Here is a 25,253-nt window from a genome sequence, read left to right on the forward strand (position 1 = left end):
TCATTCTAAAAATGAAGAAATTAGAGACGACGGCCACTTTTCATAATTAAGATTACCTACGGATTTTTATTTAATGCCCTTTCGGTTCGTCGTAATTAGATCGAAAATGAAGAAAGTCCCAATTTCTGTTGCTCGGATTATGAAGCCTTTTCGATCGTCATTCTCAAATAATAATAATTTAGTTATAGTGATTAGATTAGGTAAATTAGCACACCCTTCTAGATATCTAATTAGTTTTCAATATATACTTCCTCAACTCTTTGGTTTTCAATTTGATTCCATAAGATAGCATGTCAGATGGATTAATTAAAACACAAACGTAAATTTGCAAGTACTATAATTTCAAATTCTACCATAAACTCTACAAAATCACAATTTTTCTATCATACACTAATCGTTCGTATTGAAGTGAATTTGGACCATACTACAAAGCACTAAGATTCGTTTTACAAAGGCAACTCATACTGCTAATTTGTCATACTATAGTTTTTATTTGTATAGGTAAATAATTACATATGTGTAAAAGAATACAAAGTTTTCTATTGAGTTCATATTCTGCGCTACTTTTACAACTAATGTGTTAATGGGATTACAGTTAGGGTGCTTTGGGTTAAGATCGAACGCGGCTTAATTTTGACGTTAAACAAGAAGCATTTTTTTCTGTTGTATCAGTAGGCATGATGCCTTTATAACCGTCGCAGTAGCAGTCAATTATAAAGTGCTTCTTTATTTATTTATTTTAAACTTTATTGCTCAGTAAAATTAAGTAGATTCAGACCAAGCTAAGTTGGCAACGATTTTGATAGCCCAGCCTGTGCAAGTGTTAAGTAAATGTCATTATTTCATAGAAGTTAGACATTTAAAATAACACTTGCACTATCTGGGCTGTCAAAATCGCTGTTTACTTATCCTGATCTGACTGTACAAATGGTGGACTTAATATCTTAAGGCATTTTCTACCAGTCAACCATAGGGCAAAACAGAAATTCGCGAACGTGGGTGCAGCGAGAAAAATATTTCAGAAAACAGCAACTAATAAAATAACATCTATTTAGTTATTTAGTTTAGTAGATATTAGCGATTTTCGAAAATACCCCGCTGTCTAAATTATCCCAATGCACCTTACGTAACTATCTGAAGATTTTTTTAATAAAAAAATAAAATTTAAATATTCTTCACTAAACAATTTTTCTTGGAGGATCAAACTACAAAACATCTACTCGTAATACAGCATTTCTGACTAATACAAACAGAAAACTAATATGTTGCTGTTAACTACATAAAACTACGTACAAAAAGTATAAAAAACACTACAGTTGGGATCAAAGTCTACTCGGATACATTACTAAGTATAGAGCATTACATAGTATCCTTCCAATGATTAAATGCTAAGAAGGTGGTTATGAACTTATGATATTTAAGGAATTACCTTAAAAAAGGACTGTCTCGTCTACCACTACATACATAACCTTTGAACGCCAATATACAGTGTGTCCCTAGGCATTGGACAAAGCCGAAATGTACATATGCATTAGGGTATTTAGAACCAATGTACAAAGTATCATAACAACCGGTGTAGCGGTTTCGAAGAAATTAACAAATTACCATTTTTTACTTTGGAGCAGCCTGTATGTGTTAGTAGCTCCTAAGGTAATATCCTCAAAGAATAGTATGGAAACTTCTTCGACCTTTTTGATTATCATTTTTATTTATGACACTAATAAGCTTCTGACTTTTGAAAAATGTCATCATTATCAAATATTTCGAAAAAATTGTCTAAAACACTGCCAAAAATTAACACAGTGTTTCTTTTTGTTGTCGATTATTGCAAATAACTTTTGTTCGAAAAATGTAATTTTTTATCTTTTGTTCTAATTAAAAAAATATTAACGTCAGAGCATTCCTGAGTAGTAAACCTACGTGGGATTTCAGGGTTTGTCCAATGGATAAGGTCACCCTGTATATGAGACAATCAAAATCAAATGGGACCTTATGGCGGTCGTCGTTTACGCCATTATTAGCGGCGCGCCAATACTACGCGACATAAGCGGCGACCGTCATAAGGTCCCTTTTGATATGGAGTGTCACATATAACGCATCATCGTAAACCTTATGAGAATGCAATTAGGTCTAGATTACATTGTAACCATGCGTGTATGTGTTGGCAGTCAAAGGGTTAGGAGTTGTCAAAGTATACCCGTCCAGATAGGAGGATCAAATTGACCAATAGGATGATGAAATTTGCGTCAATATATTTTTGCGTCCACACGACCTGATTTGATTAGACAATTTAATCAGACTGTGCCAAATTTTTCCCGTCTGGACGGGCCTTAAGGAAAAGTGTTATTTAAGCGACATTTTAGTGGAATGCTCCATATACGGTCTATTGGAATCCTGAGGCACTATGTCAGCTAATATGCTATTTTTTAAAATTATATTTTGTAATTATTTTAACTGTTAAACAGTGAGTCATGTGTCTACAGTGGCTCAGGGTTCCATTTTTTGTGTACTAAGGCCTGATCACTACACTAAGTTTAATCGGTCCTAAAATCTACTACAAGAGAAATTCACAGAACGCTCAATGACTGATATAGGTAAACTACCTAAAACTACTTCTAAATAATAAATGCGTCTAAATTTCAATAAAAAATATATTGCCGCGCTACAAAACTACAAAAAAAAATGCTAAAATAACAAACAGTATCAAATCCACGAAACAGAAGAAAGTCGTCGGGTTAATATTTCAAGAACTAAGCTTGGTGAAGACCTAGTGCTTACTAGAAATACTAGATCTAGACCAGTAAGCTAACTACTTTAAAAATCCTAGCGCACTCATTCATTCACACATTTTCTAAATTTGGGACGAGTAGATACAGTTTATGACAGAAAAGCCAAATGTAACCTAAAATATTATTTCGAGAAATAAATAATGTTTTGAGCGATTCTCCACAGCCATATTTGGTTACAATTTATCTAAAAAACTACAGTATTGCCACTTTCAATATTAATATAAAGATTTAAAATAAAATAAAGTGTCGTAAGTTTTTGCTTTACTTGAAACTGGCAATACTAAAAGATCTAAAGAGAAGTAAAAACTTCCCCAAAATTTTACAACCAGCACTAACACAATCCTTTATGGTGACTATTTGAGATACTTCTCTATAAAAAAAAACTACAGTAACTATTCATGTACTAAGTAAATATCTACTCTAATGAACTCTAATCTGCTTCTGTAATTTAATTTATAAAAAACCTTAATATTGGCTGAGGAGATTGATTATCTACAATAATAAATTATTCAGTGCTTTCTGGGTACTACGTACAGATTAAATGTGTCTTTAGGAAGAGCTACGCACGCCGGTTTCTGTCTTAAATCCTCTAGATGCTCAGCACCGATGTCAAACTCTTGCATGATGTTGGCAAACATGACGAAGCTCATTGTCGTCACTAGCGTCTGTCCTATGCATGTTCTTTTACCGATGCTGAACGGCAAGAAGTGGGGGATGTTCTTTTTAACTGATACTACTTCTTTCTCCATCTCTGTAGTTTTATCTAAGGGCCCTGTTCGTTCGCTGTCAGATTCCATACCTGAATCACATTGGGAGTTCCTCCTGACGCGCACTTTACTGCGCTCTAGGAATCGAGAGGGATCGAATTTTTCCGGCTCATTCCAGTATTTCTCCGATTTGTTCAACTCGTAGTTGTTTATAAAGATCGTGGTTCCTTTCTCAACTCCAAATCCAGCTACTTCAGCGTTCTCTGTAGCTACATGAGGAACTATCGGAGAAGACGCGTATCTCAAAACTTCCAAGATAGTCGCTTCAGTATACGGCAGGTTGCTTCTATCGACTAGGCTGATAGCGCGTTTTCCTTTGGTCAGACCTTCGATTTCTGAACGAATCTTCTTCCCTACTTCAGGATCGCGCGCCACAGCAGCTAAGCAAAGCATAACTAGGTTTCCAACAGACGAATGACCGCCCAAGAAGTCTTCAAGCATGAAAATAATCGTATCTCGGTCAACGGTCGGATCATCATGTAAAACCCTTAGGAGCCCGTCAAGGAAATCCTTTTCCGGCCCATCAGTTTCCAAATTCATTTCTCTCTGCTCCACAATTCTGGATAGAATAAAGCTGCGGATCTCCTTGGACCAGTTGGATAACTTATCCATATGTTTCTTGTAAAACGGTGAAAGCCAAGGGAGGAAATCAACAGCGTATCCTTGATTGATTTCCCAGAAGATCTCATCGAAATGGTCAACGATTTTGCGGAATTCAACATCATCTTCATCAAATCTGACATTGCACATGTAGTGGCTGAACATGTTCATGGCTGTGGACATGAGAAGGGGCTTGAGGTTGATGGCAGATTCGGTGGTCCTGGTGACATGTTTCAGGGTCTGGACGAGCTCGATGGCCTCGAAGGTGGCAACGCTGCCGATGCGGGCGAAGTTGTCTGTGTGCTGCTTGGGCCCGCAGTGCCGGCGCGCCAGGTTGCGTCTACGCAGTTGCAGGTTCGACCAGTCGCAGAGCGCCAGGGCTGGAAATAAAAAAGATCACTATTGAGTAATGTTAATTGAAGCTTCAATGGGGTAACCGGACTTTTCCTTATAGAGAAGATCAAAAGTGGGTAGGGCTCTAAAATATATAGCAAGTAGGCGCATCAGAGGGTGTAGCCAACATCACAATAGTTTATCGACTAACGCCAATCGAAATGTATCGGGATTTGGATGACAAATGCAATGAAAAGTGAAGGGATCATTTCAATTATTTAAGTTTCAATTGGAGTTTTCGTTTAACAATTGTCACTTGGCTAGGCCCCCGGTTATAAGGTAACGAGTTAATCTCTATATAACCTATAACATCATGTAGGCAAAATGATAACCGGAACAAAATGTAGTATATTTATTTGACAGTAATTAAAACATAAAATTAAGTTTTTGTTTGCTAATTTCCCCATTGCTAATAAGTACCAATATTATAAGTACCTATTTGCGGCTACGTTAAATCCAATTTGAATATTTTAGATCCTAACATTTCCTGTTCAGACAAACAACATAATTATGGATATAACTTGCTAGTTGTTGCAAAAAATCAGCTTAATACGATTAGCAATTTATACTATTCGTTCTAATATAAAAAAAAAGGTTGGATATAGTCCAAAAACCTCTTTATTGGGTGCTAGAGTTTCCCCAAAAAAGCATCCCATACCTAACATTAGAAATGACGTCAGCATAATAACCCGTTAAAAGTTCTCAAATAGGGTTTACCAGTTACTTTAATTATCAGGAATTAGAACCGTTTTCCATCAGGTTTTCCATGGCGTATGTTAAAAAAGCAACACGGCCCTTTTTTACATAAATTTTATGTTAACACTTTCGCGCGAGGACCGTCATTTGACGTCAAAAATTGACCAATGTATCGAGACACAACGTCTAAACACGTCTTTACAACAATACATTTTAAGGGTACAACGTTTGTAAACGTCGGCTGCCCTTACTTTACTCCTATAGCTACGTCATTGCGTCACAACACGGCTCAATTTTAAATCCCTAGCGCCACGCAAAGTCGATATTTTATTTATTTTCTGTAGGGCTTACTCACACATATGCGAGTGTTCCCACACACACATACAACGTCAATGGACGTCGTCCGTTCCTATATGCGCGGTACATTCGGTTCGCCTGCGCACGCGAAAAGGGTAACGCGCATGCGGTTATGTAGCGGCCGAGATTTTATATTCGCAACGGCCGTTCTGTGTCAATGTAAGTACATTTTTTATCGATTTTGAGTGTAAGTTTGTAATCAAAAGTCCTGTAGTTGACTCTGTTCACCCAGCTCAGATCACCCGGGTCAATATGTTATGGGCAGTAAGTGTTATCTTCTACGTATATCAAAGTAATTTAATCGTCTTATACGTAGATGGATAAGAGAAACCACAAGAAATTTATGCAGATGTTTGAATGATCTTCGTCACGGGAGTCATCAGCAGACCCATATGAGGATGATGGAGAGTTTTGGTCTGATAAGGACTACGATCCAGTCGATGAGCAACATAACAGTAGCGATAGTTCCGTAAGTGTTTTTGCTGAAACAATACAACCACTGAGACACAATTCAAGCGTAGATATGGATATTGCTGATACGATCTCAATAGTTTCGATCCATAATTACATATTGGACACACTTGAGACATCGCCACTTCCCGACCCCGTGGCTATGGAGGACAATCCTCAAGCCTCGCCGCAACCCGGTCCTGAAATAGAGGCTAACGCCGTCCAGCACGCGACGCTGTCTCCTAATCCTCTGGAAATGGAGGACAACTTACCACCGCACGCTTCGCCGCCTCCTATAGCGATAAACGCTAATGTCCACCAGCGATGCCACCTCCAGACCCCGTGAAGTTGGAGAGAGACTCATCACCGCACGAATTACAACCTCTTGATTTATTGAGATGCATGCTCCGCCCTCTCCGGTCACCCAAACGCCGCACTCCCTCAAGTGCTCGAGCATATAGAGGGCAATTTGCCGCCGAACGCCTTACCAGCTCGCGATCCCTAGGAAATAGAGAGGCGTCTATCACCGACCCTCTCACCACCTTCCAGTCCCTCGGAGATAGAGATTAACCCGTCCACTATCGCATCGCTTCCTCTTAATCTTGAAGGAATAAATGGTTATATTTCATCTTACGGACCGCCAACTCCTGAGCGCGTGGAGAAAACCCAACACCGCTTCCTAATGTCATGGGCAATGAGGGCAACTCACCAGGCACGTCAACGCTTCCTAATTCCAGGGGAGTAAGGAGTGATCCATGACCTGATGAACCTTCTACTCCTCCGTTATCAACACATGTCTCTCGCAACCGTACTCAACAAGTAGACGAGGTCCAAGGTGAAGGACTCCTCCTAGAGACGATGTTTGGGAAAATACAAGTGCCGAATTAAGTACCTACTTTTGATTTAGACACTATTTCTGCAGGTGTTCAATCTGATTTAGGACCAAACGCTTCAAGACGTTTTTGATAAATTATTTCCTAAGCACATTGTTGACTTCAGTCCTTCTTCATTGTAGTAGCAAAAATAAATGAAAACGGTCTTGCTCTCTGCGCTACAAACAGGCCTTCTACTAGAAACTCGCGTCGTTATAGATAAAGATACCGACTGCAAAGAAATACAGAAATTTTTGGGTTTATGTCTTTGTATGGGACAAAAACCCTCAAAAACGAAAACTTTTCACCTACAGTGTTCTCCGTTATTATCATTTGATTTTTGGGTATATCAATTACCATCACGTCTGGGCGCAGATTGGAACAAATATTGCGATGCCTGTGTGTATCTGAGTTAAACGCACCAAGAAAAGAAAAAATCGTAAGGTTCAGAGATGCTATTGCTAAGAAATTCCGTGATTACTACAAGCCTACTAAATAACTCTTTTTGGATGAATCGTTACTTTTGTTTCACAGGCGTTTATCATTTTGGCAGTATATCAAGTCTAAGAATGCGCGTTATGGGATAAAATTCTACGAGTTGACTACTTCTGATGGTTTCATACGTAATATTTTCATGTATACAGGAAGTGATGAAGAAGTAGAAAAAGGGAAAAAGACTGAAAAAATTGTCATGCGACTGACGTTTGTATGTGGCAAAAAATGTTATCGGATTTTGATTTACTACAATAAATATTAAAAATAACACAAGAGTATAATGTTGATTATTTCCTTTTTTTTTCCTACGAATATTTAGATGTTTGCAGAGGGCTACAGTCGTCAAATGTCTTCGTTATAATTACCGTATAATAACGTTGTTGTTGAATGTACTTTTGAATCATGAATATGATGGGTAGGAATGTACATAAACGTCTAAGTCACAAGACGTTGTAACCCTGTGCAAACAAATACGTTAGTAATATGTGACGGAACGTTTTTAAACGTTAACGACGTTACACGTTGGTCACACAAATATAAACGTAGACATGCTCTTATACGACGCAACGTTTATAAACGTTAACGTCATACAACGTTGAGTACTTATATATGAACATACATCGATGGCATAAGGCGGAACGTTAATAGACGTTGACGTGATCAGACGTTGTTTCCTTGTTTATAAGCAGAAATTGGTGACATATGGCTGAACGTTTGTAGCCGTAGACGTCATTGAACGTTTGTGTCACGTTTCAAAAGATCGTTTCACAAGTTAAAAGCAGTACGTATATTAACGTTGGTTTATTTTGTATGGGAAAATACTGTGCACTCCAAGTACTATTGGTGAAGTGGGGTGCTCGCGCGAAAGTGTTAATACATACCTACTTATAATTTGATTTGAAATTACCTCACCCCGTGTCGGCAGCTTACTCGATGACTGAACGTTCAAAATGCAGAGTGTGTACCTAACCGATTTTTTAACGAAACCGAAAGAAGGTTCGGCTTCGCTCTAGTTTCGCCCAAAGCAGAGTCTTCGGCCGAAACATGATTTTTGTGCCGTAACCTGCCGAAACCGAACCCGAAACTTGGATGGTAATTCCTCATAGTGTTTGCCCTGTGGCTATATCAAAAATCAAAAATATTTTATTGTATGGTTATGGGTTCTACAAAGGTCTTAGGTAAATGAGTCATGTTCTCCATATCCTGCCTTACAAAGGCGTACAATATTTGGTGAGGTACTTATCTTAGATCTAAATTCAATGTAAAGTACATTTATTTAAATAAACCTAACAAAATATAAACACATTAGATAATATCAACCAAGACAACACGATAACGATATAATGTGCATATGTTAGTCTTAGAACTAGATGGTACTGTAAAAGTAAAAACGCTGCCAATAAAGTATCAGAGCGTGACTGATCTGTTAAGCATGTAACACGCTATGAGATGGGAATCAGTTAGGCATATCGCAACTTTTAACCCTAAATATTGATACAAGAACTGAGTGGGATATACGAGTACCTACACTATTATACAGGGAAATTTATTACCTGACTAAATAAACCCAGAGAGGTAAAAATGTACGGTTATACTCAACATATTCGACTACGGGGCGCGGAAAACGCAAAAAGAGAATCAGACGTTTTATTAATTATCGAAAATTTGTTTAGGAAATAGCCATAAAAAATATGGAAAAGTAGAGTGTAAACATATAAAAATACTAGGGGGAGTCCGGGAGATATGACCAGGTGGGAGACTTGAACCACGACAAATATTTCAATTCAAATTTCGCGCCACCGTCGCCGTTGACAGCTCATGTCGTACTTTAACAGAAGGCGCAACTTTTGGCGACGCCATATTGGCCGCAATTAGTCTGGTTTGGAAATGACTTGAGTAAACGTGGTTTCGCTGTCGCGAAGTGAAAAAAATTACAATTTTATATTTTTACACTATTTTGACAATTAAACAGGTGAGTAGTATTATTTTATCTTATTGTACTTGTTGGTTAATGTAGTTTTACTAACAGTGATCATTTGGAATGTTTATTGTAAGAGTATAAAGAAAACATAATCTATATAAAGTAAAGGGGGGTGCGGGAGAGTTGAGCCGCATGGTGGTAGGGAGACATGATCAGTGGTTCAATTCTCCCACACTGTGCTTAAATAAGGGTTTGCTTTAGTTTTATGCAGGCCAAACGTCAAAGGAGGTAAGAGGAAGGTGTTGCAAGATAGCGACAAGAGAAAAAAATCCAAAAATAAAATAAAAAACAAGCGTTGTGTTCCTACCGGTGAGTAAGGTTGCCAGAGCTCAACGAGGGTACGGAGTGCGGAGTGTTAGGGTCGGCAACGCGTATAAAACACCTCTAGAGTTGCAGGCGTCCATAGGCAACGGTCACTGCTTACTATCAGACGGGCCGTATGCTTGTTTGCCACCGACGTAAGTTGCATAAAAAATGTTCGACTGTGTGGTTCCTGCAAAGGATAGGTATATTCACGAAGTTTGCGATGGGTTAACTGACAATGTGGACAACTTTATTTGACATGAAGAATTATGTTATGTAAAATGAAAAGGACCTTGCATGTGCCTTTGATAATTTGTTGACTGAATTGATCTGATAGAAATAATTCATAATAATAATAATTTAAAGATAATTGATCTCTTGAATTTCATGTTAAGGTTGCCGATTTTAAATTTTATAAAGTTTATTAAATTTTACATTTTGTTTTATGGGTAAAAATACTTTGTTACAACTACTTTCCTTTTTTAATAAATATATTGGATTAAACAGCAGTTTTTTCACTGTTTTTCCTACCTAACATATGTATAGTCATATCTCCCACACCCCCTGGTCAACTCTCCCATAGGTTGGGGAGACTTGAGCCAATACCCCGTTTAAGAAAAATATTTTTGCAGAACTTACATTTTGTACTTTATCAGCACTTTGCTATGCTCTAAAGATACCTATTTAGATATGTCATCTATACACGAAATATCGAGTTGCTAACACTTACGGATAAATCTCTAGTGGCTTCTGAGTAAAAAGAGGTTCAAGTCTCCCGGACTCCCCCTACATATAGAAATCACTTTTTCTTTTATATATGTATTTATAGAGTAGGTGCCTACCTAACCTATTAAAGCTGAACATAATGCTATGCGCATTACAATGTGGATGCGCACAGAAATAGGTTAAGCATCTTAAACAGTTAAAAGAGAGGTTCTGCACAATTCGACCTGTCACGAACGAATGTTACAGACGAAGGCCATTTAATTCAAAGTTGTAAGTACCTACGTGTACACTACACTTCTTTTTTTGCGAATGTCCATGGTACCTATTTCTATACTCTCATATTATTTTTACTCAGAATCAAGAGTTCATCCGACCTTAATATAAATAAATCCTTACAATTTTAGTTGTTTCCGTTCCGTACCTGTCATACATGTATGAAAGATGTATGAAAGATGGTAACAAAATTTAAATAAAAAAATAGTTGGAACAAAGTGTTATTATTATTATTGATAAACATAGTAGTAGTAATTATCGAAACTGCTCACAAGACATAATAAAAATGCGACTTACAGTCAGGGAGAATAACTAAACATAAGAAAACATATTTGTACAAGCAGAAACTGACACGGTTAGCTCGAGCTTCACACTCGTTTAGTCAAACAAAATTATGAAATTCAAGTGCAAAAAAATACTTACTTACTCCATTGGCTCAGCGACCCAAAATGAGACTTGGTCTTGGCCTTGGACTTGGACTCGGAAAAAAATACAAAAAGTAATAACTGCTTACAAGTCCGGGGATCGAGCCCGGATCATCGCTGTTACCGCCTGTTCCCAAGAGGATGTTTGCCAACTGCGCCACTATAGAATATACGCAAGCCGGTGAAATACGGGTACTTTTTCTCGAAAAAGAATTTAAGAATAACAAAAGAGGGCCGTGACATACACTTTTCGCTTAGCCCCTATCGGCTAACCGTCCATGGAATTTCTAGCACAGTCGGATTAGGACTAACCTCGAAATCTCTTGAACAGTCAGTTTAGACCCGGGTACGTCCTTAAACTACGTCCAAAAGAGAGGTATGGGCATTGTGAATTTCATCTCGCTTTGTGTGGTAGGGCACAGCCAGTGGATGTCATTCCAGATCTAGAGCAGAGCCCAACTGGGGAAGTTCCACCTTACAGAAACAGCAGCCAAATAACACTAGACCCTACTCATAGTGTTGTGTTCCTGTCGATGAGTAAGGTTGCCAGAACTCAACGAGGGGGGGGGGGGTTGGGGTCGGCTACACGCATGTAACTCCTCTGTAGTTGCAGGCGTACATAGGCTACAGAGACTGCTTACCATCAGGCGGGTCGTGTGCTTGTTTGCCACCGACGTAGTATAAAAAAGTCATGAAATTTGGTATGTAGGTATATAAATTAAAGGCCCCTTTGTCATGCCCACATTTGACATTTGGGGACCTCGAGGAATCGCAGCCATCTTGGAAAATGTGTACCATTCAGGAGAAATTAGCGTTTTACTAAAATCTACGTTCCTTATGAAAATATGGTGTAAGGCAACATTAAAGCTTATTAAATTCTACACAAAAAAGTTCTAGACATCCTTGTGGAAAAAATACATCTTGCTATAAAAATACTTAGGACTTACGGAAATCTAACACCGTACCCTACTATGGTGTTAAGTTTACACATATCTTTATGCAAGTTATGCGCATCTAATATTCTTCTGTCCTATAAATCTATCCATGGTCTGATGATTTTAATGACCTAGAAATTGAGCTTTTTTCTTAGAAACAAAGCTTTAATATTAACAAGCCTATATAACATTCGCTGTCACTTTCTTTTGGATAGAGAAACTAACAACACGCAAGTGTAACATTAATTTTAATGAGTTTCTGATTTATTGTAGTAAAAAATCTTTGAACTGGAGCGTTGAGGCAATCAAAACAACACAAAAAGTTTCAACTAAGAGCTGACTTAGTTAACTCTGCACAGACTGCAGTGAAACAGTGTGGACGTGTCCACACTTCAACTCGGTTTTAGACTAGCGTACATTGACTTATACAGGCTGTTTATTTAGTCACGTGCAATAATTTACGAGGTGAATATATAGGTCATACTGAGCAACTTTTACTATGTGACCAACCCCGAAATCTCGAAAAAAATTGGTTGTTTCATACATTTTGGCCTAACCTTAACATTCTCTATGGGAGAGTAATTTTTTTTTTCGCGAATTGGGGTTCGTCCCAATGTAAAAGATGCTCAGTATGACCTATATATTCACCCCGTAAATTACTGCAGGTGACTATAAACACCAGCGGCGGCGCGTCACAAATATTCGTAGGGAACCCGGAGCTAATTTTACTTTCCTTTTCTCCATGATCCGACCGTGAAAGTACTCAACGGTCTGAAATTAGACAACAGCCGGTGGGAATCGAGTTCTTTGAACGATCCGCCACTGATAAACACCCTGTATATTACTTCGTAAAGACGGTCCTTACGGGCACCAAGGATGGTGCCAGCGCGAGCCTAGCGTGCAGTCCAACGCAACTAGTTGCGACCAATCGCGCGGGTGATGCGAACTCATCAACCAATCGCGTAGCATTCTACCGAGACACACTAAACGAAAATGTTCGGTAGGAATAAGTTATTTCCTAATTCCTTAATTCATATTATGAAATTATCTTTACTTGTGAAATTTTTAAAATGTTTGCTAGCGTATTTTTCTGTGGTGGCTAGAGCGTGAAGACAGCCACCCCACTTGAAAAAAAATTAAGGAATTGGGTCCTTACGTTTTAATACCTGAAAAATCACAAACAAACATATAAAAAGTGGTTTAGGGTGGCTAGCGTGAAGACAGCCACCTATTTTGTTAAAAAAAAATGCATGTTAGAATCGGGTCCTTACGACCTACTGAATAAACATGAACTAACGATGAAAAAACGATATAGAAATGCCATTTGCGGGCAAACGATTTGGGGTGGTCAACTTCACGGGCATTGCGTTCATTTTTGCGGTACGAACTTACATGCGCGTTACAATTCCCTACATTTGGTTTTTATAAGCTTACATTTCCTATATTTACCCCCTTATTCATATACGTCTACTAAAGTTACGATGCCGCTAATAATTGTTTGTCCCTTTCCGTCATACCAATACGTCGGAAAGGGACAAACGATTATTAGCGGCATCGTAACTTTAGTAGACGTTTATGAATAAGGGGGTAGTCTATACGAGCTTACACGCGCTATAAAACGATAGTCTGAATAATGTTTTCGGTAGTATGTTTTTTAGTATGTATAATTTTTTATGTGTTCCTTTTTATGTCTGTTTTTTTTTTCTGTTTTCTGTTTCGTTGACGTATGTGCCGGCACTATCATAGTTTTAAGTCAGGTCTCCACTGAAAACCAGCGCCACGGATTGCCGAAATGCTTGTTTGAATGATATTAGAAACTTCAATATCATTTTTGAAGACCTATCCATAGATACCCTACACGTATGGGTTTGATGAAAAAAAATATTTTTGAGTTTCAGTTCTAAGTATGGGGAACCCCCAAAACTTATTGTTTTTTTTTTTCTATTTTTGTGTGAAAATCTTACATCCTACATAATACATGTACTTACCAAGTTTCAACAGTATAGTTCTTATAAATAGTTTCGGAAAAAAGTGGCTGTGACATACGGACGGACAGACAGACAGACATGATGAATCCTTAAGGGGTCCGTTTTTTGCCATTTGGCTACGGAACCCTAAAAATTATGTATGTAAACTAAAGAAGCAATTTTTACCTACTTATATTTCATAGTATGAATGAAAGAAACAAGTATATATAACCGTGACCTAATTAAAGTAATTATTGAACGACCTTAAGTATCGTGTTTTCCAAATATTTAAAAATGTAACATAAGCCTATTTCCTATATGAAGTGAGGTGTCAGCGTCTCTTATGTCATATAATACTATATTGTATAAGCAGAAAATACTAGTTTCTAACATACTAACATATACTAATATTATTTTACGTGTGTCTGTCCTTAAAAGGAAAGGGGGCGTCGGTTTTTTCCATACCAACGTGGACTACGACCATTTTTCTCTCTGAATATTGATATTAAGGAAAATATTTTTTTAAAATTTGAATATGTATTAATCATTGCTATGCTCCTACGTTTTACTTTTTTAGATTTTTTGATAATTGTAAAAATGAATAGTGAAAAACAGGAGTTCATACAAATTTTGATTAACGATATATCCTTATGAATTTCGATCATAATAAGTATCCAGTTCCTTTGGAAGTTGTGCCGACTTCCTTCTGCATTCTGTTTTGTTGTGACTGACTTAATTTGTGAAAAAGAAGACTAGAAGATTATAGGAAATCAGCGAGGGAATCGTATTAGTTATTTGTGTCCCAAGGGAGGAAAAGTAGAACAATGCGTGCCGCGTGTAAAATTGTCACCCGAGAAAATGCGGGATGGAATGTCCTACGTTTCCTCCCGTGGTGCGCATACTATTTTTCTGCTCGACGGAGGCGGAAAGCGGCAACTTCGTTTAGCGCAGCGGGAGAAAAGGTGACGCTAAGTTGCCGCTTTTCGCCCGGAGGGCAGAAAAAGTAATTTTATCCCTAACAAGGTACTGTTTTTAAACCCCTTCTTATTTTTCGAGCTCATTTTCATTCTTTCTTTATTCTGTTCCTAACATAAAAAAAATGCATTTCAATAAACTGTAAATAGGTAATCCGCTTGGCATAAAAATTCTCAAACCTAACTAAAAAGAGAAACCAGTAGTACAACATATGTTTTAAGTATTTTATTTTTATGAATTTGCCTATTAACACATTTAATCAGAAATGTTTCGTCGGCAATCGAGCCTATATCAATTTCAAGTAAACAACTAACGTTGAAGGTTTTTAAGTGATAGATGAAATATGGTTTCATTTAACACATACGTATATATTCCCATGACATATATTAATTTACAAATATAGGACTTTCTATCATCGCTCCGCTCGCCGTGTTCATCCCACACCCTAGAAAATAAATGGTCGCGCACTGTGCGGTTTATGAGGAACTTCCTCCCACGGATGCTCCGGCTATGGAATGAGCTACCTGCCGAGATTTTCTCGAGGGTCTACAGTATGAGGTTACAGAGAGTGTCGAGATTTTTAACGCGTCGGCAATGTGCATGTAACACCTCTGTGTTGCAAGTGTCCTTAGGCTACGGTGACTGCTTACCATCAGACGGGCCGTATGCTTGCTTACCACCGTCGTGGTATAAAAATAGGACTAATTGTGACCGCGGCCGGCAAAACGTTCCACTTTGTCGCTTGCCATAGGACGCCCTGTCAGGTTATTCGTCTAACGATGCAAGCAAATATCGTCCTAATTGCAAGAGACACAGTGGGACGTTTTGCCGGCCGCGGTCACAAGTATTGTATTTCCACTATAAACTTTTGTAGGAAAAGGCCATATTTAGGGTTCCGTAGACAAATGGCAAAAAACGGAACCCTTATGGATTCGTCATGTCTGTCTGTCTGTCCGTCCGTATGTCACAGCCACTTTTTTCCGAAACTATAAGAACTATACTGTTGAAACTTAGTAAGTAGATGTATTCTGTGAACCGCATTAAGATTTTCACACAAAAATAGAAAAAAAACCGGCCAAGTGCGAGTCGGACTCGCACAGGAAGGGTTCCGTACCATTATCTATAAAAACGGTAACCCATCCAAGTACTGACCCCGCCCGACGTTGCTTAACTTCGGTGATTGGATGAGAACCTCGAGATTGGAAATAAATATTTATTTTATTCTGTTTTTAGTATTTGTTGTTATAGCGGCAACAGAAATGCATAATCTGTAGAAATTTCAACTGGCTGACTATCACGGTTCATGAGATACAGCCTGGTGACAGACGGACGGACAGCGGAGTCTCAGTTATACGGTCCCGTTTAACCCTTAGGGTACGGAACCCTAAAAACAATAAGTTTTGGGGGTTCCCCATACTTAGAACTGAAACTCAAACCCATACGTGTGGGGTATCTATGGATAGGTCTTCAGAAATGATATTGAGATTTCTAATATATTTTTTTTCTAAACTGAATAGTTTGCGCGAGAGACACTTCCAAAGTGGTAAAAATGTGTGCCCCCCCCCCCCCCCCCCGCCTGTAAATTCTAAAATAAGATAATGATAAAACTAAAAAAAAAATATGATCAAACTTCCACCGAAAATTGGTTTGAACGAGATCTAGTAAGTAGTTTAAAAAAAAAAACAATACATTTTGGGGGCTCTCCATATTTACTACTTATATACGTGTGGGGTATCTATGGATAGGTCTTCAAAAATGATATTGAGGTTTCTAATATCATTTATTTCTAAACTGAATAGTTTGCGCGAGAAACACTTGCAAAGTGGTAAAATGTCCCAGCTTCTCGGCCAGTGCCTATCTTCCGGCTTCATCATCAGACCTTGAAACCTAATCGTGGTCAAAGTTCATTACAAGACTTTTCTAACAAATCCAAACACAGCTTGATACACGATACGAACGATATGTTCCATCATGAAGTCTAGTTCATATCTTCCGGCTCCATCATCAGATCAGTTTGACAGTACCATATTATTGTGTTGTCATCAGAACTACATACAGCTGCCAATTTTCATGACGCTACGATCCTTGGAAGATGGTTAAATTAGTTACCTTAGATTCCATTACACAGTTAGACAGTTACATACAGGTCGACCTAATAAAAGCGTGTTAAAAAGAGAAAGGACGTGTTTAGAAGTTACAGTGCTCTAGAGTAGAAACGTATAATTTTCTGCACACTTTTTAGAACAACAACTACCCACTTTCAGAGCGTGAGAAATGAAAACCTAATATCAGGTGGCGTCATCGCCCGTGGCATCAATTCAGAAGTGTCAAGTTTAAATGGCGCCACGTAATTAAGTTCATACAATCAGCGGTGGCAGCATCGTTACATTTTTATCATTTGTCACTATGCCTGTCACTTTCGCACTTACATACCTGTTAGAACGTGACAGGCATGGTGACGGGCGATAAAAATGCGACCGTGCTTAGCCCGCTGGTGTACACTATTGAAGCTTTTTAAGCCTTATTACCAGTACATAAGGTACATCAATGGTGAGTTAGCGATATTGCCGTTGGTAACAGAGTAACACAGTTTGCTATCGTGTCATTCACGAAGACGTGTGTCTTGACTCGTATTAACGTCTTATTAAAGGTGAGATTTGTCAAATCTGTGCGTCGTGGATGACACTAACTAATCATTTGTAGTCCTTATGAACGTTGTGAGTACTAATAATGTGCATTTCAATCTGTCATTGTTCGTACTTTGAAGTTTAAAGTTTCAAATGTGGGTAAGTTACAAGCGATATGCGTGCAAAAATTGAGTAAAGATGGGAAAATGTTTTCAAGTATTTTGTACCTTGTACGTATGGCACCATCTAGACTGCCTAAAGTAGTGTTTTACTCTGAGCTAGCTGCAGGTAAACGCAAGGCTGGTGGGCAGTACCTACGCTACAAGGATGTCTTAAAACGCCACCTTCCGGCCACCGGCGTATCATGCGAGTCGTGGGAGGAGCTTGCATCTCGGAGATCGGACTGGCGAACTGCTGTCAACACAGGTCTTAGTAACTTCGAGCACACCCGACTTGAAGATCTTGACGCCAAACGCCAGCTCCGAAAAACTCAGCCCAAGCCCTCCTACCATTACACATACAACGCATCTGGGCAGCTCTACTGTGATTCGTGTTGCCGGACTTTTAAAACAAAATTTGGATTCGCAAGTCACGTCCGCGCCCATGCACGTAATAGTTAAGACCCTTTTATTTGTCAGGATGTCGCCGTCGACGGATACGTCTGGGAGGACATCATCATCTATTAACACGGTGCCCGTGAGCAATGCCAGAGATTTTAACAGTATGTTCCTGATCATATTTAAAGACTAAAATGTCCTAAGTATAAACGTTTTTGGAATTCGCCTAATTTCAAAGTTAAAGTCACTTACAAAAAAAAACATTTTATTGTTACTCAGAGCAAAACGCCTTTTTGATGGCAATGTTGCCACTATGGGACCTAGTCCAAATATCTATGGAAGGTATAGGCAAGGAACAGTATCTCCTTAGGCAGAACTGTTGCAAAAGTGTCCAGCTGTCAGCTATAAATAATAGTTCCAAATATCTCCAGAGTAGCGCTAGAATAGCTAAGAACCTATTTATTTATTTACGGAGTGAAGTGCGCTGTCTATGATAAGATTTTTTTTCTCGAGTATTCTAGGTATTGTAGCGGCACCTATTTATGGTTTTTTGTATATTTTTGGTATATTGAGATTCTGTTCCTTGCCTCTACCTTCCGTATAAATATCCTTATTGATAGATGTCAAAAAGTGACAAGTAACATTTTGAGTTACAGTTTTACAAATAAACCGCTTAGCCACTTAATTATTAGGAGACAGTTTGAGGCCCAGGGAAGGATATAGCAAAGTTTTTATCAATCATCATTATCATTACCATTCCACGCGGACGGAGTCGCAGGCAGAACTTGTTTCTCATAAATGTAAATGTATGCATTTAAAATTCAGGGTATTTTACTAGTAAACAAGAGTGTTTTCCCCGCCGGGGTGATATTGCAAATAACGCACGTTGTTACAAACGAACTTTGGACTGCTCGTAACATATACCATGCTACAATAACATAGGCACGCACTAGATCTCTGGTAACAAACAATTAAGTTTTATGGAGGTCACTGGGACTCGTCCCTTGCATTAATAGGTCACTGGGTGGTCACATTTCTTATGCAATTCTATCATATATTAGGTTTATAGGAAATATTGCTAAAATGGGAAATATTGCCGACGTTGCTATAGGTTACTTAAAAAGATGAGATTGCTAAATTTAATAGAGTCAAAACAAGATAAATTGGATGTGATTTTGTAGCCCAGACGGTGCACAGGTTTATTTCAAACGTCTATGAAATTATGACGTTTACTTGACTCTTACACCATCTGGGCTATCAAAATCGCTGCCAACTTATCTTGGTCTGACTCTATAACTATAATATTCAAATGTATCAATAGTAAATTTAGCTCTAATTATGTTTTTATATAATATAGGGTAGGTACATTCGCGTATATATAAACAAGTGTATTTTGTTCTTACAAATATGTACCTTGAGTTTCCCTCCAGAGTAAAATTCCAAAGAATGCACATTTCTACTAACCGAACTTGAAACTTCTTGTAATCTAAACCATACAATAGTATAGTGAAGGTACGTACTATCTAGTGCAAATCTTTGGTAAATAACAATTTTAATGGAGGTCACTGGGACTCTAATTTTGGACTCTCATTTCTCTTACAATTTTATAATTAGGTGCGCTGCGTTAGGTAACGGAAATATTGCCAAAATGGGAAATATTGCCTACGTCTGTACCGATTATTATGCAGAATATGATGAGATTCTTCAAAATGTAACATATTTCAGCTTTATTTTTCGTAAAAATCATAAAATATACATAGGTATATACGCAATAAGTAGTTCAGATTGAAATGTTTCCTTCAAAAATAATACAAGTGCAACCTATATAACTAAATTCGCTTATGAGTGGTGACAAACGAGCATTTGACTTGTCAGTCTATTGCTAAGCGGACAACGTAGCCTATAGGCGCTTGACACTTCGGTCAGAAGGGTCATATGCTCGTCAACGACAGGTGTTGAAAATTCAATGTTATTACAGATTTAGGCACCTACAAAATGCATATCCCTCGACAACAAATAAACACAGTGTATTCATGTGACCAACGTGTGAACGTAGCCAATAACACGTTGCCTAATAGCGAAACCGGCTACGAACAGAGAACCCGCCTCGCGGGTCACTGGCAGTGAATGTGTTAATATTACTTAATATATGTTGCATCTGTAGGTAAAGTTACTATTATTATAGAATACCAACACATATTTCCAACATTCATCCCCCATATTGTAACAGCACCCATCATGAGACATTTAAGAGAAAATATGAAGTATTTTTGATAATTATCTGATACCTGTAAAATGTTGAATGCTCAAACTCAAGCAGCTCCATGTCTATGTTTTATGGTAATATTTTTGCCAGTGTTTAAACACTGATATTAAATAATTATTTTACAGAATTTCTGGTCTACGTCTTACTATTGGTGCCATGTCCATTGCAGGGGTGTTAACTATACACTGGAATACAAATGGTCACGCTGAGTGGTGTTCGCGCAATTTCTTTCCGAAAACACTTTAACAGGTTTAGCTTGAATTTAATATAGCGTCTGATAAGTTATGTTTATTTTTATCAAGGAGACGTGCGAGGGATACAACTTTTTTATAGTACGGGGGAAAATTAAAGTTTCATCACTTCCAGCAAGACTCGAAATTCTTGCTTCTTTGCTTGCTTGGTTTTCGATTACGGGAAAGAATGGAGAGATTCGCACACTTCTGGTAAGTCTCCGTTGCTCAGTTGGTAGCAGCGATTGGACCGGTGTTCCAAGAGGTCGCAAGTCCGAGCCTTGGCGGAGGTGGTAAATTTGTCCATTTTTTCTTTCATATAAAAAAAATAGATGAGGTATGTTAACCATTTACCAATAGGCGAGTTCTATGTTGTTTGCCACCGAGGAGAATAAGTATTGTAAGTCTCATTACGTCGGATCATAAAAATAGTGGTAAATATATTCGACGCATATTAAAAATATGTGCTGGCCAAATACATATATTATATTACAGACAAACATGCGTTATATGCGTTACTGTAGCGGAACTACAAATTTAACTTTATTAACGATATAAAACATTTGTTTTTTTACAAGTATTGATGGTTGACTGGAGTACAAAAGAATACTGGAGTAGTAATGAACATGATTCAATGGAATAAATGATATGATATGATATGATATGTTCGCTGTTCGCCCTTGTTCGCGATAAAGTGTATGGTAACCGTAGTTTTTAGGGTTCCGTACCTATAGGGTAAAAACGGGACCCTCTATTACTAGGACTCCACTGTCCGTCTGTTCGTTTGTCTGTCACCAGGCTGTATCTCATGAACCGTGATAGCTAGACAGTTGAAATTTTCACATGATGTATTTCTGTTGCCACTATAACAACAAATACTAAATAAACTAAATAAATATTTGAGCGAGAACAGAATAAAATAAATATTTGAGCGAGGCTCAAAACAAAAAACAAAACAAAAGTGATTTTTTGGCGTTTTTTGCGTAATAGTATAGAGCCCTTAGTGCGATACCACGGTTTTAACAAATTTCCAAATATGCACTACTATCAATATGACTGAATATAATGATAGTTTGTATTTTTTCGACTAATTAATAAAAGCTAGCAGTGAATATCTAGAAATCATTAAGACTACAATTTGACATACTTAAGTCAATTGTCAAATATCTAATGTGTTCCATAGCTAAGGTAGCGCTGTAATCCACAATCCATACAGCTTATACGTTAAAAATGTGCACGTATCTTTCACGTGGACTGTACACGCCCTTACGACTTGCATCAAATGGCAGATATAGTCGGGCTACCGTAGAGCCTTGCTGGCTTAACGCACGCATGCGTACGCGCCGGTAGAAGGTTGATTTTATGATCAGTGCCACCCCGCGGGCAGAGACTTTACGTTCTTTAAAATAATGTGACGGTAAATTTACATCACGGGTAAGTGGTAGCAGTAAATTTTTTTTCTACAAATATAAACACGTGAAAATCATAAAATATGTGAAATAAAAGGGACATGAAACACGTGCGTCTAATAAGCATTTAAAAATCTTATAGGCGTGCCTAACTTAAATGCCTTAAATTTTCCTAAGTCCATTAGTTACTAAAGTTTTTTATATAGCATTTTACACCCAACCCATGATACCCGACTCTTAGAGAGATTATGGAAATTACGTATTTTACGAATAAATGTTAGAAGGCCCTATCTCTTTGACGAACAAAATTAAATTCGAGGGAAACCGCGCCGATGGCTCTGTTCAATATAATTTAAATTTTCAGTATTATTTTAAAAGACGTTAAAGAATAATATTAGCAGATAAAATGTACATAACGGAAACTATTTTGGCCGTATTGCCGCTATGGAAAATATTGCCTACAATAATTAAGTATATTTTTATTACTAAAAAGCTGTATTTTCAGACTATACTGCTTACACTGAGGATTTTTTCTCGACTATTTCTAACATAGTGTTGTTGGGTGTTGAATAGACCGTTGAAAATTATATTGTGAAGTCAATTTTGTTATATAAAATCCAGTTAGTAAAGTTAATATTTAAAATGCTATCTTATGTACAAGTTGAATGTCGTAATTTTTCCGTCCTATACTTGTACTTACATTTAAACAGGTCGTAGAAAAAATACGATAATTCAATATTAACGAAGTTAAAAGAAAAGCTATTCGAGCTTTTTAAAGCTATTAATTTCCTTTTAATGTAGAGGCGGCTACATAATTTTGCATTAAGCATACATAAGAGCTCTACGCCGGGCCTTATATAGTCTATATTTCAAACTTTTACTCACGGCACAAACAGATAGTGTATATGTCATAAAGAACAATAAATTTAAAAAAAAGAGAGTGCAAAAAAGCTACTTACAGTTGTTTCTATCGCCAGCGAACAGCCGATGAAACCTCTCGAAGTCCGGTCGACCGCCGAAGAACTTCCCGTTCTGGTTCAAAACTTCCCTGATCAGCTCCAGATTATTAACTACTAAACACTTTGACCCGCCCAATTGTATGCTAAAAATATCCCCGTACTCTTTGGCTAGCTCCGTGAACGCTTGGAAAGGAGATTCGTGTTTCCCCAAAAGATGTAAACTACCAACGACCGGGAAAGGTACCGGTCCCGGTGCTTCGCTCAAAACCACCTCTTTAGCTTCCCCATATTTGTTTTCCCGTTTAATACTGACTGTTTTACGGGAATAAACTTTGTATAAAATGAGAACAGCGACGGCGATTAGGAGTAGGGCACTCATTTTTTTCTTTTATAGAAAATTTTTAGAGTGACCACACCGGTTTGACAGTTGTTTTGGCGGGAACGCGCTAGCCACTGCGCCGTGTCAGCGGCGAGCGGCCATTTTATACACTTGGCTCAAATTATTCCGAACGATTGTCTTCTTTTTTTTTTCGCGTCCGCCGCTCCAAGGCAGAATAGTACTTATCACGTTGTAACAAAATCCGAACTATATTTTATCAAGCTCTCTGTTTGATCCAGTAACCAGAATCTTTGAATTACAATTTTATTTTAAATAATTTTTGATTTTGGTACTGTTGCGTAGTGGACTGGGTGGAAGCTACTGTAAGATTGTCTATATAAACGTAATCAAAACATTTAAAAATTGGAGCAATGCGTAATAGGGTTATATATCGCATATTTGATGAGTGTAATGAGAATTAACGAGTTTGCAAAAAAGTAAGTACCTATTCATAAAGGTACCTACTAAATGGCGGCCAAGAGTGATTGCAGCTAGACCAAGCTAAGTTGGCAATGATTTTGATAGTCCAGACGGTGCAAGTGTTATTTTAAATATAAAACTTCTATGAGATTATGAAGTTTAAATAACATTTACACCATCTGGCCTATCAAAATCGCTGCCAACATAGTTTGGCCTAGCTCTAGAAATGCTGTACCGGTGGTTCCATACTTTTTTTTTCGCAAAAATGGATTTATAAGGCGTGTAAAATATTAATAAATATTATTTTTTATAATGATAAGCGCTTTTTACATTTTAATTTCTTAAAAAATATAATATTGTAAAGGAAAATATTCTTTATTTACAATAACAATATACATAATGGATATATACAGATGATTCGCTTATATCTAAAATAGGCCCTTGAAGCATTGTACCAAGGTTGCTGGCGGCATTTCCTCGTTGCATCGCAATACAGATACGTTGTGCGAGGAAGCCGCTAGCTCTTCGATCACCAGACGTCAACCAGACGTTTTGCGATTTCTCCAAACTTGTACGCACTGGGACCCCATGGACCTAGAGCTTCAACGCCAAATGGTACAGAATGGTACTCTTTACCGAGGCTCTTATATTTATTACGTTTCAAAATTTCGGCGCTTTCCACCGCTGCGCCCCCTTTTACATTAGTTCGTTGGAGGTGGGACGGTGCCAGTGTATCTACGCAGGTAGCATTCCACACTAGCATTCGTCCCAAGCTCCAAGGAACTAAGGACACCCCATCAGGCATCTTGCCATCATCCCTGATAATGCCAGTCGGCTCAAGAAGAGCAGGCACATTGATTGGTGGCAAGAGATCGACGGATTATGTCATTAAGCGACGCATGTCTTGAAAAACGACCTGTACTTCTTTGACAAGATAATCCATGGTATCCCAGTCGGTCCACGTCCGCCACAAGAGCATATATGTGACGTACATACCGAAACCCCAAGTCGCAAACCAGTCGCCAGTCTTAGGGAGGTCGGATCCAAGAAAGTAGCAGTATTAGGTGAACGATGGGCAAGTAGCCATCAGTAGCAGGCTTCCCGGGCTCCGACCGCCAAAAGCCTCGCGTGATCTGGACTTATATAGTTGTTTAGGAGAGTATTGTTAAATCACAGTAAATATTATCCCAGCTCCTTTGTGATTTTGGGTTGTCTGGAAATTGTTTGCCCGGGCAAGCAATTTTAAAAGCATTTTTAGCATCCTCAAAGTCCGCAATTCCACAATAGAGTTGTTTCCATCTACAAATCTTAGGGCAGAATTGTATCCCAATAAATTCTTTTGGATTATAAGAACATGTTAAACTACTTTTAGGGGCCCTGTAATGACCATATTTTTGTAAAT

The 25,253-nt window shown here is 38.0% G+C and overlaps 1 protein-coding gene across 1 annotated transcript; it reads right to left on the reverse strand.

Annotated features, from left to right (window-relative positions):
- Window positions 1-320: 320 nt before the first annotated feature.
- On the reverse strand, window positions 321-24,533 carry LOC133532362 (cytochrome P450 307a1-like). The gene is made up of 2 exons (XM_061870972.1): window positions 23,053-24,533; window positions 321-4,536 (listed from the first exon to the last, which is right to left on the reverse strand). Exons 1-2 carry the CDS (start codon window positions 23,429-23,431, stop codon window positions 3,299-3,301), a joined length of 1,617 nt encoding a protein of 538 aa, XP_061726956.1. The 5' UTR covers window positions 23,432-24,533; the 3' UTR covers window positions 321-3,298.
- Window positions 24,534-25,253: the final 720 nt, after the last annotated feature.

This window comes from Cydia pomonella, chromosome 27 (assembly GCF_033807575.1).
Source record: "Cydia pomonella isolate Wapato2018A chromosome 27, ilCydPomo1, whole genome shotgun sequence".
NCBI classification, from domain to species: Eukaryota; Metazoa; Arthropoda; class Insecta; order Lepidoptera; family Tortricidae; genus Cydia; species Cydia pomonella.